Source organism: Trematomus bernacchii, unplaced genomic scaffold, assembly GCF_902827165.1.
Source record: "Trematomus bernacchii unplaced genomic scaffold, fTreBer1.1, whole genome shotgun sequence".
NCBI lineage: Eukaryota > Metazoa > Chordata > Actinopteri > Perciformes > Nototheniidae > Trematomus > Trematomus bernacchii.
This window is the reverse complement of record NW_022987890.1, coordinates 261,064-275,101: the sequence shown is the minus strand read 5'-3', so window position 1 is coordinate 275,101 and position 14,038 is coordinate 261,064. Positions and strand designations below refer to the sequence as shown.

The 14,038-nt window shown below is 41.6% G+C and overlaps 1 protein-coding gene across 1 annotated transcript; it reads left to right on the top strand.

Annotated features, from left to right (window-relative positions):
- Positions 1 to 2,696: 2,696 nt before the first annotated feature.
- On the top strand, positions 2,697 to 7,765 carry aqp11 (aquaporin 11). Its single transcript, XM_034114375.1, has 3 exons — positions 2,697 to 3,398; positions 4,218 to 4,334; positions 7,519 to 7,765. Exons 1-3 carry the CDS (start codon positions 2,810 to 2,812, stop codon positions 7,620 to 7,622), a joined length of 810 nt encoding a protein of 269 aa, XP_033970266.1. The 5' UTR covers positions 2,697 to 2,809; the 3' UTR covers positions 7,623 to 7,765.
- Positions 7,766 to 14,038: the final 6,273 nt, after the last annotated feature.

Sequence of the window (14,038 nt, the reverse complement as noted above, 5' to 3'; positions counted from 1 at the left end):
CACTGACTTTATTGTATTTAAGTTGTAAGATGTTATCCTATTTTATTGTTATTTATTAATCAACACATTTGTTGTGTTTACGTTGTTAATACAATACAAGTTTTACTTTGAAAATCAAAGCGGATATGAATGTAGGCCTATTGTAAACACCGTGCTGCTTTACATCATGTTCCTGTTGATGCACCTCTGGTCTGTATCACTGTCTGCCACCTGATGCCACACACCGTGTTTAACACAGGTATTTTTATTTTATTTACAACTTATACACATTTGTATCATATTATTATTACTACTACTACTACTACTACTACTACTACTACTACTACTACTTACTACTACTTTTACTCCTCTACATGTATTTAATACCTTCAGTTACTTTACAGATGTGGATGAATGATGTGAAATCTAATCAAGTGTTAAATCAGACTTTAGTTCCACCTGGAGTAAATCCACAAGCTACCCTGCAGTATACAAAGTCATTCAAACTAGCTGCACCTTTACCAGCTTTGAGAACACTTTCATGATCAATCATTATAAAACATATCATATATATTATTCTGAAATGGACCAATCTGCACAATGACTACTTTTACTGTCGCTACTTTCACTATATTTTGATGATAATACTTTTATACTTTCACTTGAGGAACATTTTGAATGCAGGACTTTTGCTGTAACAGAGTATTCCTACACTCTGGTACTTCTACTTTTACTCAAGTACAAGATCTGAATACTTCTACTTTTACTCAAGTACCAGATCTGAGTACTTCTACTTTTACTCAAGAACAAGATCTGAGTACTTCTACTTTTACTCAAGAACAAGATCTGAGTACTTCTACTTTTACTCAAGTACAAGATCTGAGTACTTCTACTTTTACTCAAGTACTTGATCTGAGTACTTCTACTTTTACTCCAGTATTTGATCTGAGTACTTCTACTTTTACTCAAGTACTTGATCTGAGTACTTCTACTTTTACTCAAGTACTTGATCGGAGTACTTCTACTTTTACTCAAGTACTTGATCTGAGTACTTCTACTTTTACTCAAGTACAAGATCTTAGCACTTCTACTTTTACACAAGTACTTGATCTGAGTACTTCTACTTTTACTCAAGTATTTGATCTGAGTACTTCTACTTTTACTCAAGTACTTGATCTGAGTACTTCTACTTTTACTCAAGTACTTGATCTGAGTACTTCTACTTTTACTCAAGTACTTGATCTGAGTACTTCTACTTTTACTCAAGTACTTGATCTGAGTACTTCTACTTTTACTCAAGTATTTGATCTGAGTACTTCTACTTTGACTCTGAGTACTTCTACTTTTACTCAAGTACAAGATCTGAGTAGTTCTACTTTGACTCTGAGTACTTCTACTTTTACTCAAGTACAAGATCTGAGTACTTCTACTTTGACTCTGAGTACTTCTACTTTTACTCAAGTACAAGATCTGAGTAGTTCTACTTTGACTCTGAGTACTTCTACTTTTACTCCAGTATTTGATCTGAGTACTTCTCCCACCTCTGGGCTTTAATTCCTACATTGCACATACTGAACACAAACTGCAAGTCAGCACTTTAACCTTAATTGTTGCATCTCGTGTGCAAAACGGAAACAAAAGAAGAACCAAAGTCCAAATACTTTCACAATAAAAGCTGTCTGTGTGCGTGTTGTGCCTCCTGCTGTTTAGCACTGTAACGTCAGTGTGTGACTACAGACTGTATATATATAAACTGACCTATTTAACACATTGTTCTGATCTGACCGGTCTGACACTCCCAGGATGTGAGCACCGCCCCCCAAAGCATCAAGTACTTCACAAAAATACTATTTCCTGTGACACCTTCAAAATAAAACCTGGTTGCACAACACATGTGGAGCATTACCGCCTGAATGTAAACATGAAATCAATAGTTATGAGATGTTGGGAGGTATTCTAATGAGCTTTCTGATGTGTGTTTGGTAGATGTTATACACTATAGGTAGATATGAGGCTAGAGGCAGGAGATGGTTAGATGAGCTTGGCATAAAGAATGAAAAACACACAAACTATTAAGATAAGAAGTACTTTATTGATCCCAATTTGGGACATTTTTGCATTGCAGCAGCATTGCACATAAATAGAAATTAAAGAGTAGAAATAACAGCAACATTATAAAGTAGAAAATATACAGTAGACTGTGAAGATAAAAAACACTATTGAAGGGCCAACGTTCAGTTAAACAAAATAAAGCAGGATATTATTAAGTGTGTATGGGGAATGGAATATTACATTCAATATAAATGAGATCTACTTTAAGCTTGACTCCATTTTAGAAGCAAATATTTTACTTTTACCCTGCTACATTTATTTAATATGTCCAATTACTAGATAGATTCTATGCAGATTCAGATTAAAGTCAACTGATAAACTATAATGCATTTTGAAGGATACAGATTGTATTGTTAACTTGGTGAATTCCGAAACAGTTTATAAATTAACAAAAAAAACGAGCCCCACTTTTACCAGCATAAGCATTGAAGTAGTTTGCGCATGAATACCTCAATAATCATAATTAATTTACAGAATATACATCAGGTAAAATATATGAGTATTTTTAACACCATTGCCAGATGATTGCGCTTTTATTTTGAACGTTTCACCGCCTTGCTTTCTGTTTTCGCAGCGCTTGTTTGACGCGGCAGTGTGGGGCGACTTTGACGCGTAACAGGAGGGAGCAAAGTGGACTTAAGTGGAGTGGACCTCAAAGTTTCCCCCCCATCACGAGGAACGGTTTGTTTCGTAAGGTCGGTGAAAACAACCGAAAAACATGACCGACCTTTACGTTTCCATGGCGGTGTGCGGCGCCGCGGTGCTCCTCAGCGAAGCCCTTCGGCGAACAGCGCGTCTTCTCCCCGGAGCTTACTGGGTTTACCTGCTGGAAGCGGCGTCCACCTTCCAGCTCTGCTGCTGCACACATGAGCTCAAACTGCTGGGCGAAACGCTACAACTGGAGGTCTCAGTCGCCCTAACAATCACCTACACCATGACAATGATACATTTGTTAACTTTTCGCGAGGCGACGTGCAACCCAAGCGGTGCTCTGGAGAGCGTTTGCCGCGGCCGCAGCAGCGTCAAAGCGGCAGGAATCGTCATTGGTTGTCAGTTTGCCGCTGGGTTCGCCGCGCAGTTCTTCGCCGCGTCCGTTTGGTCGCTGGGTCTTTCTGAAGTCCACATTAAACACCAGAGGTTCGGGTTCCGGTGCTTTGACCCCCTCGGTGGGACTTTAATTGAGGCAGCAGCTGTGGAGCTCGGTTGCGCTTTCTTCGTCCAAGCTGCCGCCATGCATGCCCACAAGCTGGACGAAACACTTCGCGCTCACTTCATCGCTGCCGCAATCACTGTTGCGGTTTACGCAGGTGAGTTTGATTATTTACCTGGAAGCTGCGACCATTGGGCTGAAAATAAGTGATGTTTGGTTTAAATATGCTTTAGGCACGTTATGTACCCTGGACATGCAAGGAGAACACATATTATGTATAACATGTTAGAAAAATAAAGCCCAATAAAAAGAGGATTTTAAAGTCAATTCAAATATAATATGAAAGACAACACTATTAACATAGAACTAAGTAATTGATCACAGACAAGGAAACAAAAACTAACTACAAAAATCGAATTTTAAAATAAAAATACAATTTTTAAAGGCAAACAAATGATTTGAAATCAATGACAATATATTACAATTAAATCAACAATATTATGATGTAACGCCTGCTTGGTCAGCAAGTATTATAACTATAATAACAATACACATTTCTCTGTTGATTAATCCATCTGTTATTTAACTAGTGTAAGAATACCTTCCTGTATATTTTATAAACCTGAAGATGATGATGATTTCTTGGAGGTGCATCCATCCTGACTGAAATATAAAATTAGTTCCTTCTATTTCACAGAAGAATTGACAAGTGGAACAAGTGACAAATAAAATAATGCAACTGCTAAGATACCTAAATGCTAATGGGACCAATACGTAAAGTGTAAAAATGCCTTTTAAGTACCTTTTTTTTAAAGGTGCCATACAAACAATGTATATAAGAACTTGATATGGTTTAACCTGCTGGTTCGCTCTCTCCTCCTCTCTCCTCCTCTCTCTCTCCTCTCTCCTCCTCTCTCTCTCTCCTCTCTCTCCTCTGGTCTCTCTCTCCTCTCTCTCCTCTCTCTCCTCTCTCCAGGTGGAAGTGTTTCCGGTGCCGTCTTCAACCCGGTCCTGGCCTTCTCCGTCCAGTTCCCCTGCAGCGGACACTCCTACCCAGAGTACTGCTTCGTGTACTGGCTCGGCCCGGTCCTCGGTAAGGAGGATCAGAAGCAGGGGAAGCCGTTTAGCCGTCTGAAATAATATTAGCATATTGATAATTTAGCAAATAACACCTAGTGCAAATAACCCCTGCCTAAAAAGATTGGCTCCCATATGTCCACCCTAGACTTTTAAACACCTGAACTCTTGAACTCGGAACATCTTGCTAATTATTTATCTATATACTATTTTATCTGTTTTATTTTTTTCTATGTCCTTTACTGTATATACTCATGTAGCATTGTTGGAGGAGCCTGTGACTTAAAGGCAGAGATGGGGTCATTACTAAAAAAAAGTAATATATTACATATTACATATTACTTTAAAAAAAAGTAATATATTACACTACTTCGTTACTCTCTACATAAAGTAACTCGTTACTTTACTCGTTACTTTACTCGTTACTTTACTCGTTACTTTACTCGTTACTTTACTCGCAGGGCCGGCCCGCCCCTCCCTACAGGCAGATCACGCAGACTGCTAAAGTTTCAAATGTTCTCTTTAGTTCAGTTTCCATTGTCGCATAAGACTGATCCAGATAGCTCTGACTATGGCTGTCCTCTGTCTCCTGCTATCTGTATTTTGCGCAGAATATCTCTGAACGATGCGATGGTGATTCCACTGTGCAAATGGGCAACATTTCCTCTACTATGAAGGATGCTACAAGCCTGTCCATCTCTGCTTTGGTTACCGGTCCTTTTTGCTGCTTCGGAGTCGGCGGCGCACTCACAACATCCTCACTCTGGGTTCGGGGGTCCTTAGCTATTAGCTTCACCTTAGCATGTGTTCTTTGCAGGTGTTTGTTGAGGTTTGACGTGGTGTTTGCAGCAGTGGATAACAGCTTCTGGCCTGGACACAGTTTGCACCTCACCGTCACATTCCTGTCTATTCTTCGGACGAACTCAAAATAATGGGCAGACCTCCACCCCTCGAAAGTTATCGCTGACTCAGCCATGTTTATGCAGCACTGCACGCGGAGATGTGGACGCGCAAGTCGCGCAGATTACGTACATATAAACCTGCGGCGGAAACCCCTCTTGTCTGTCAGTGTGATTATGACTGATTTTATAAAAGTAACGAAGTAACGCGTGTCGGGGCAATGTTAGTAACTGTAGTGTGATTACTGAATTATAAAAGTAACGCGTTACACTACTCCGTTACAGACAAAAGTAATATTATTACAGTAACGCGTTACTTTGTAACGCGTTACACCCAACTCTGCTTAAAGGTCACCTATTATGCAAAATCCACTTCTTCATGTCTCTTCTACATCAACATGTGTCCCCTCTTCTTCATGTCTCTTCTTCATCAACATGTGTCCCCTCTTCTTCATGTCTCTTCTACATCAACATGTGTCCCCTCTTCTTCATGTCTCTTCTACATCAACATGTGTCCCCTCTTCTTCATGTCTCTTCTACATCAACATGTGCCCCTCTTCTTCATGTCTCTTCTACATCAACATGTGTCCCCTCTTCTTCATGTCTCTTCTACATCAACATGTGTCCCCTCTTCTTCATGTCTCTTCTACATCAACATGTGTCCCCTCTTCTTTCATGTCTCTTCTACATCAACATGTGTCCCCTCTTCTTCATGTCTCTTCTACATCAACATGTGTCCCCTCTTCTTCATGTCTCTTCTACATCAACACGTGTCCCCTCTTCTTCATGTCTCTTCTTCATCAACACGTGTCCCCTCTTCTTCATGTCTCTTCTTCATCAACATGTGTCCCCTCTTCTTCATGTCTCTTCTACATCAACATGTGTCCCCTCTTCTTCATGTCTCTTCTACATCAACATGTGTCCCCTCTTCCTCATGTCTCTTCATCAACATGTGTCCCCTCTTCTCCATGTCTCTTCTTCATCAACATGTGTCCCCTCTTCTCCATGTCTCTTCTTCATCAACATGTGTCCCCTCTTCTTCATGTCTCTTCTTCATCAACATGTGTCCCCTCTGTGGAAAGAGACTCTGAAAGTTTCAGGAACAAAGATTCTCTCTCTTTTTGATCCATTTCTATAAAAACCTGTCTGAAAATGAGCTGGTCAGATTTTGGCCACTTTATGATGTCATAATGATGTTTTGGCTTGTGTAACCATTAGCCAATCAGCAACCAAGGTAACCCCCCCCCACCTTATCACCTGAATCTCCTCCTAGAGCACCATTAGGCGCGTTCACACCGCAGTACTTTCCCCACAAAGGTTCATCAGTACTTAGTTCATCAGAACTCTTTAGTTCTCATGAACTAAGTACAGATCGCGTTCACACCGGAATAAGTCCCTGAGGTAGGATTAGGCAAATGAAGCCGCTGACGTCACTTCTTCTTCTTCTGCTTTGGGTTTACTGGCAGGCCGCAAACAACTTCACGGTGTATACTGCCACCCGAAGTCCCCGGCCGGAAGTCCCCGGAGTTGGGGAAGGCTTCAGTAGAAGCTGCTGGGACTCCCAGCAGCTTCTACTGAAGCCTTCCGAGTAAATCGCCAGAACGCCGACACCTCCTCATCTCCACCGCTCCCATGTTTTATTTTGTGTTGCCATAAGTTAGTCTCTCTGCGTTTCTGCGCTGGGCTAATGCTAATGCTAATAATGCTAATGCGAGGATAATAAAATGGCGGCTTCACAAAACTTTTTGGGAGTTTTACGGGGCGTGGTTTGCAATCCGCCCAGCCAATCAGACATAGGAACCTTTTTCTCCCACGAAAGTCCCTGCTCTCTAGCAGGGACGGAAAAGGGGGTGAAAAGGTTCTCATGAACTCATTCTAGTTCCGGCTCTTTTTGGTGTGAACGAGACATTTCGGAACTATATCGGAACTAAAGTGGGAAAAGTACTGCGGTGTGAACGCGCCTAATGTGTAACCAAATCTCTCTCAGAGGGGCGTGGGGAGGGGCTCCTTATTTTCATCTAAAGTAACAGACAGAGAATCAGCACTTTTGAAACAGGGCTGAAACAGAGGGGATTATGGGTAATGCTGCAATGATCTGTTTGGTGTTTCAGCCAATCAGAGACAGGCTCTGTATATATCTGAGACCTGTGATATATTGATGAGAAACAGTATAATAGGAGACCTTTACGTTTTTCATTGCCATATCTACACTGTAGCTAATGTGCACATGACAATAAAGCCTTGAAACTTGAATCGTAGTGTAACGTCCTTTGTCTTCCCCGTGTCCCCCCCCCCCTCCAGGTGTGGCGAGCTGCGTGCTGCTGTTTGAGAAGATCGTCCCCTTCCTCTCTGGAAAAAGCTCCATCAGACCGGACAGACCTGCCGTGCAGAAGAAGACTCGGTGACACAGAGGAGAGGAAGTCAAAATGTTAGTGTCTTAAGCTTTTACTCCACGTGTCTGAGTGGAAAATATCAGGGTGGCATTTGTCGTAAACACTTCAAATGACTTTAAAGCACAAGGACACAACAAACCAGCTTTAATTAAACAGACATTAAGGAACAATCATTAGCTTTTTAACATGCTAATTAACACCAAGTGCTTAGACGCTGAAAAAAGACTTCACAACCTGCCTGAGATTTAGCACGTTTTAAAGTTCAGAGTCAAACTGATTTAGTGATGGCTGCAAACAGGAAGTGCTAAAACATAATACTTCATACTTTTAAAGTGACTAATGTAACGCTTTAGTTTGATTTAAAGTTATACTAATTACACACTAACACAGATATATATCATATAAATGACAGTACTGTGACAGAACCAAAAATCCATGCCAAGTTAATCTTTTATTCCATTTTGACTTTAGAACTATATTTGTATAGTTCTAATACCAGATTTAAGGATAAGGTCGTTAATATAACTGTACTTCATTTTTGCCAAATGTTTTTCACATTCACAAGACTGTCAAAGAGCCAGAGCACTCAGGAAGAAGGTTATATGACTGTGACTGTAATTAATTCACTGCACACTAATGAACCAAAGTGCAAATGGTTAATGTGCAGATGGTTTGATATCAAAGCCACTTTATCGTCTTCTCTTTGGTATTTTATGAGCCCTTTTTATTATATTCAACTTTTATACCTGCACATGCTGGGACAGAAGAGATGCACAATATTCCTCAATACAAGCGTAAACGCATGTTAAGAAAAATCGTCAAATTGATGAAAAACCAAGACAATTATTAGAAATAGAATAAAATATTATAGTTAAATATAATAAAAGACAATCAAACTTCAAATGTAAGACATTAAAGTCATGTAAATTTAAATGTAAGACGATCATACATTTAATAAATACAAATTTTAAAAAAAGGTAATAAATTACAAAAAAATACAATAAAATTAAATACCAAAAATGCAATTAAACAAAAATATATATAATACAAAACAAATCTGAATTTAAATAATGCCTAATCATAACGTGACTGATAAAGTCAGGGTTAGTGTTATGTACGTTATTCCGTCTAATGTTAAATAAAAGGCCTTTGGTTGAAGTTATTAAGGGTTGAAGGGAAACACAGAAGTTTGTTTAGGTTTAGGTGGTTTTAATTGCACACAATTATTAAAGCATTATATTTCCACACGTTTGTAATTACACCAACATTTCTCTGACACACTTGACAAAAAACTACATTTAACTTTTTTTAATGTATTAAGATGACCAAAGCTTCAGTTGTCTGCTCACCGTGTGTGTGTGTGTGCATATGGGAGGCTGTGGCTCAGTGGATAGTGTGCTGGACTTCGAATCAGGGGGTAGTAAGTTCGAGCCCCACTGCAGTCAGCATGTCGTTGTGTCCCTGAGACACTTCACCCCAAATTGCTCCTGTGGGGATTGTCCACAGTATTGAGTATGTAAGTCGCTTTGGATAAAAGCGTCTAACAAGTGACATGTAATGTAATGTGTGTGTGTGTGTGTGTGTGTGTGTGTTTTTTTTCTCATTTAAAAACTGCAGCAACTTCTCATTTTGTGAACCAAAGTCAGATTTTAATTTACAACGTTAATACCTCTGGATGATAATGATATTAATGACTATTTTAGATAACAGGTTTTGTATAATGTTGTAATTAAAATGCATTTCTAATATATTGAATTAAAAAAATTCTGAAATATCTCAACCACTGTCGTTTACATATATTTGATATGTGCTGTTTTTACTTGAGATACTTCATGGTCATGGTGAACGCCATTCATTTGTTGACAGTTCAAATGTTCCTAATGACTCTAACCCTAATCTCAGTTCAAGTCTTTTTGGAGGTTTGTAAAATCCCAAAGGTAAATCCTGCAGATCGTCCTCGTGGCACTTTGGCCTGAAGCAAATATCTGTTACACAACTCGACCTTTCTCCCCCTCTCCTCCCTCTTTTCTCCCCCTCTCCTCCCTCTTTTCTCCCCCTCTCCTCCCTCTTTTCTCCCCCCCTCCTCCCTTCTTCACACTCATGTCTGACTCAGCTAAATGCCAAACATTTCAACACTGCAGCGCAAATAACACACAACACGTTAACAACATACGACACACATGAGACCACGTGGACTCACAGGAATACATCAAAGAGAAGCAGCGGTGTAATTTAAAGAAGTACACTCACTTGAAGAGGCTCTATCCTGCTTTTCCTGTAGTGTGTTCTATAGGTTTTAGTGCATGTAAATGGTCTGCAGAGGCTAAAATCCCAAAGTTCCCTCCCGTCCCTCCAGCCTGAAACGCCTCCATTGTTTACTTCCAGAACATTGTGACATCACTATGTAACACTCACGCTTCTATTGGCTAGCGCTCCGACACATTGTACGTAATAGGCTAAGGGGCGGGACATCTCGAAGCGGTTGACCAATCACAACAGAGCCGGCCAGCTAACCAATCAGAGCCGACTGGGATTGTTTGTGTTTTACTAAATTAAACGATGGATTATTGACAGAGGTGGGACCAAGTCATTGTTTTGCAAGTCCGAGTCAAGTCTCAAGTCTTTGCGCTCAAGTCCGAGTCAAGTCTCAAGTCTTTGCGCTCAAGTCCAAGTCAAGTCTCAAGTCAGGATGGGCAAGTTCAAGTCAAGTCCAAGTCCTAAACTTTGACAAAACAAGTCTTAAACAAGTCATTATGTGCTTTTCAACAAATGTAATGAAATCGATCAACAGAATAATACTTAATAATCAAACTGCTCTTTATTAGTCACATTAATCATTTAATAATCCATTTTCTCTCTGCTGGTAAAGTAACGTGTTTTCTTCTATTGTAAGAGGGATCAGTAAGGTAAGGCTACCGTGACGGTTTGATTCAGAAGGAGTTTAATGGATAAGATCCCTGATGTTAAGGTATCCAGAATGTTTATTTCCACTGTGTACAGCATGTTATAAGGGACCCACAATCTATCTTTATGCAAGGGATAATGTGCAGCGAGGCGGTCTCTATGGGGAAAAGAACACCTGCATCTAGATCCCTCTGCAGGTGGTACTTTAACTATATTTTGATGATAATACTTTTCTACTTTTACTTGTAACATTTTGAATGCAGGACTTTTTATTGTAACCGAGTATTCCTACACTCTGGTACTGTTACTCAAGTACAAGATCTGAACTTCTTGCTTTCTCCAATATCACTGAAATGCAGCCAGATGCTGCTTCTTTTTTCGGTTTTCGCTAATTTCTTGACTTTTTCCGACGCGCTTGCATTTAAATCCGGCTCCCGGTCTCCCCGTGGCTCTGTAGCTGGCCTGTACCACTACACCTGCTGTCTTTGGAGCGTCTGCCCCCCACCCTTCTTTCACATAATGGTATGATCCTAGTGTGTCCTCACATATGATTGGCCGCATGGTGGCTCAGCAAAATAAAGTCCCGCCCCTGCCTGCATGGATTCTCAGCAAGAGTTGCAGCGGCTGAAGATTCTGCTCTCCCCGACGGGAGTCTGCTCTTCTGAACGGCAGCTCACGATCGGCGTGTTGGAGACCTCTGAATTAAATTATCAAGTCACCTCAAGTCAGAAGGCTCAAGTCCAAGTCAAGTCCCGAGTCATTGGTGTCCAAGTCGAGTCGCAAGTGTTTTGTGATTTTGTCAAGTCGAGTCTGAATCGAGTCCAAGTCATGTGACTCGAGTCCACACCTCTGATTATTGATACATCCCAAGACTATGGCCCTTTCTTATTTCACTAATTCCCCCTCCTCGACTCCTCGGTCCTCCGGTAGTGACCCGGAAATGGATTTCAGCGCGCCATGTTGAAGGACATCTCATTTCTCTAAATGCACATCGAGGGCCGAGGATCGAGCGTCGAGGAGGCTCTCTGGAGGAGCTCTAACCGAGGATACACTGATGGGTCCTCCACGGTCCTCCGTGGATGTATTTCCGGCAACAGAGATGTTTCAAAGAGTCGTGACGCACGGCCGGACTTATCTCAGCCAATCAGCTCTGCATGCATCCCCTGGATATTATTGTATTAACTGCTTGAATCAGACGCGATGTTTCCAGAGAGAACAGCTGTGAGGTCCGTGCAGAAAGCAGAGCAGTGTGTATATCACTCAGTATAACAGGCAGTGGCGTCGCCTGGCCTGGGCATCCGGGGCTTTAGCCCCGAATGTTTTTTCTGTAGCCCCGGACAATTCTCCCTCAATAATATAATACATTAACCGTGCTTTACGTGAACCTCATCATGACACAAGAGAGGACGGCAGCACTGTAATTTCCCGTGTTCAGTGAATGCAACAGAGGCATGACACCAGACCAATCAGAGAGTTGCATGGAAATAAACGTGTGCTTGTGTCATTCAAGCTCGGCTCTGTTACCCCATTCACACCAACGGTGTTTCAGGGCCGGTTCGGAGCTGGTGCTTGAAAAGCACCGGGTTTTCCTGTTCACACCGCAGCGGAGCCGCCTCTAAGCTCCGGAATCCGGTTCGTTTCGAGCACCAAAAAGTTGTCCGTCTAGAAGCAAGAACCGCATACGTCACGCTTACGTCGGAGGGGGGCGAGATTAACCTGAGCTAACAGTTAAGGCGAGTACGGCAAATAAAAGTTGTAACAAGCAGTAGTGCTGAGCAAAGTGACTAGAACGCAACCACACACTTGTAAAAAGAAAACACGCTTTATAAAGTCAGGCAACACTAACCAGGCTTCGTGTGATTCTGTTTATTTGTACCTTACTTTGACCATCCGTTCGCTGTTATTGATCATTGTGGAGAGCAGGCAGACGTTTTGTTTGTTATTATAGCAGCTATCGGATGGAATCAATACATGGGCTGCACAGGTTGTCATGTCCGACTATCACAAGTAGAATCATAATGAAAAATACGTCGGTAAAAAGTGCCTGTAGAAAACTGCTTAGCAAGTAGTCAGTTTAGCTTCGGTTGCTATGCTAACATCACCCATGTTATACCAGAGAAACTTTCATAACAGCGTTGTGATGCCAAACAGCGTCAATTCAGACTGACACCAAACAGCGTCAATTCAGACTGACACACATTCACTTAAGGGGAACTGGGGATATGTATCAGCTGCTTGTGTGACAGTCAGACAGTGAATACTTTAGAGCCGTGTGAGCTAACCCGGAGCTAACGGGAGAATACACTCCCGTGGAAGAGCAGCCAGCACTGCAGCGGTCGGTAAATGCCGCTGAAACACATTAATAAACAATGAACCACGGCACTCTGGAGAAAAGTATAAGGTTGGAGAAGTCGTTATTTAATTTAATCTGGCTTCGTATGATTAAAAGCAACGCAGTCCCCGGCCCGTTGTTGTTGTGAGGTGAGCTCCGTTGGGGAGAAAATCAGCGACGTAAACTGTGACGTCATGACGCAGCAGCGGCAGCACCAGTCGGTCTCTGAGCGGTGTGAAAAGAGCCGGAGCTAAACCGAAGTACCGGTTCTGAACCTGAAAAGCTCTAGCACGGAGCTTGAACCGGAGTTGCGTTGGTGTGAAAGGGGTATGTGTGTGTGTGTGGCAATAGCGCATTTAGTGAGAGAGAGAGAGAGAGAGAGGGAGAGAGGGGGAGGGAGGGACCGGTGTCAGCATGGACCGTGTTGTTAGCATCTGGTTAGCTAGTTGCACTAACGGACATAAGGAGCTGTTTGTTCCACAAGAAGCTGGAGGAGAGTCCTCTCCTCTCAGACTGAGAGACTCAGGTGAGCTAAAGGACTCTCTGAGTGTTTAGATAGTTAACTTTAGTCTAAGTTATCTCAGTGGGTCTCAAACGGTTTGGTCACAAATTATTCAAAAGATTATTTCCGCGGCACACCTTCATATGATCATTATAGTTATTAAAAAAAAGAGAATAAAGGAAAAACAGTTATGAAATACTATATGGCAGTAAAACAAGAATAGAGTTTAAAAGGGGAGTGATTAGTAAAATATCCATAAAGAAAAAGTACATCTGTTTACAGTTCTGCTTCATATGGGTGTTGAGAGAGGTATCCATAGATCTCTTCATTTTGCTCTCAAAGTGTACCAGATTGATGCTTTTAACTTCAATATTTAAAAAAAAAATCTTCCTGGGGGAGCATCCCCCCGGACCCCCCTAGAGGAGGTGAGCCCCCCACTCATAAAAAATACCACTTTACCCCTGCCTATATGCCGTGAGCTGATTATCGAGCCTTCATTGTAACAGTCGCGGGTGTACTGTGTGTGTGCGTGTGGGGAGTGTTGCAGTAAAAAATGCCACTGTAGTGCCGCCGCCACTGTGGGCTAAGCCCCGAATGTTTTCAGGTCCAGGCGACGCCCCTGATAACAGGCCTACATTACTCTCTGTATTTGTATACTTTAGTTTAGTAGATATCTTTCTAAGACCATTT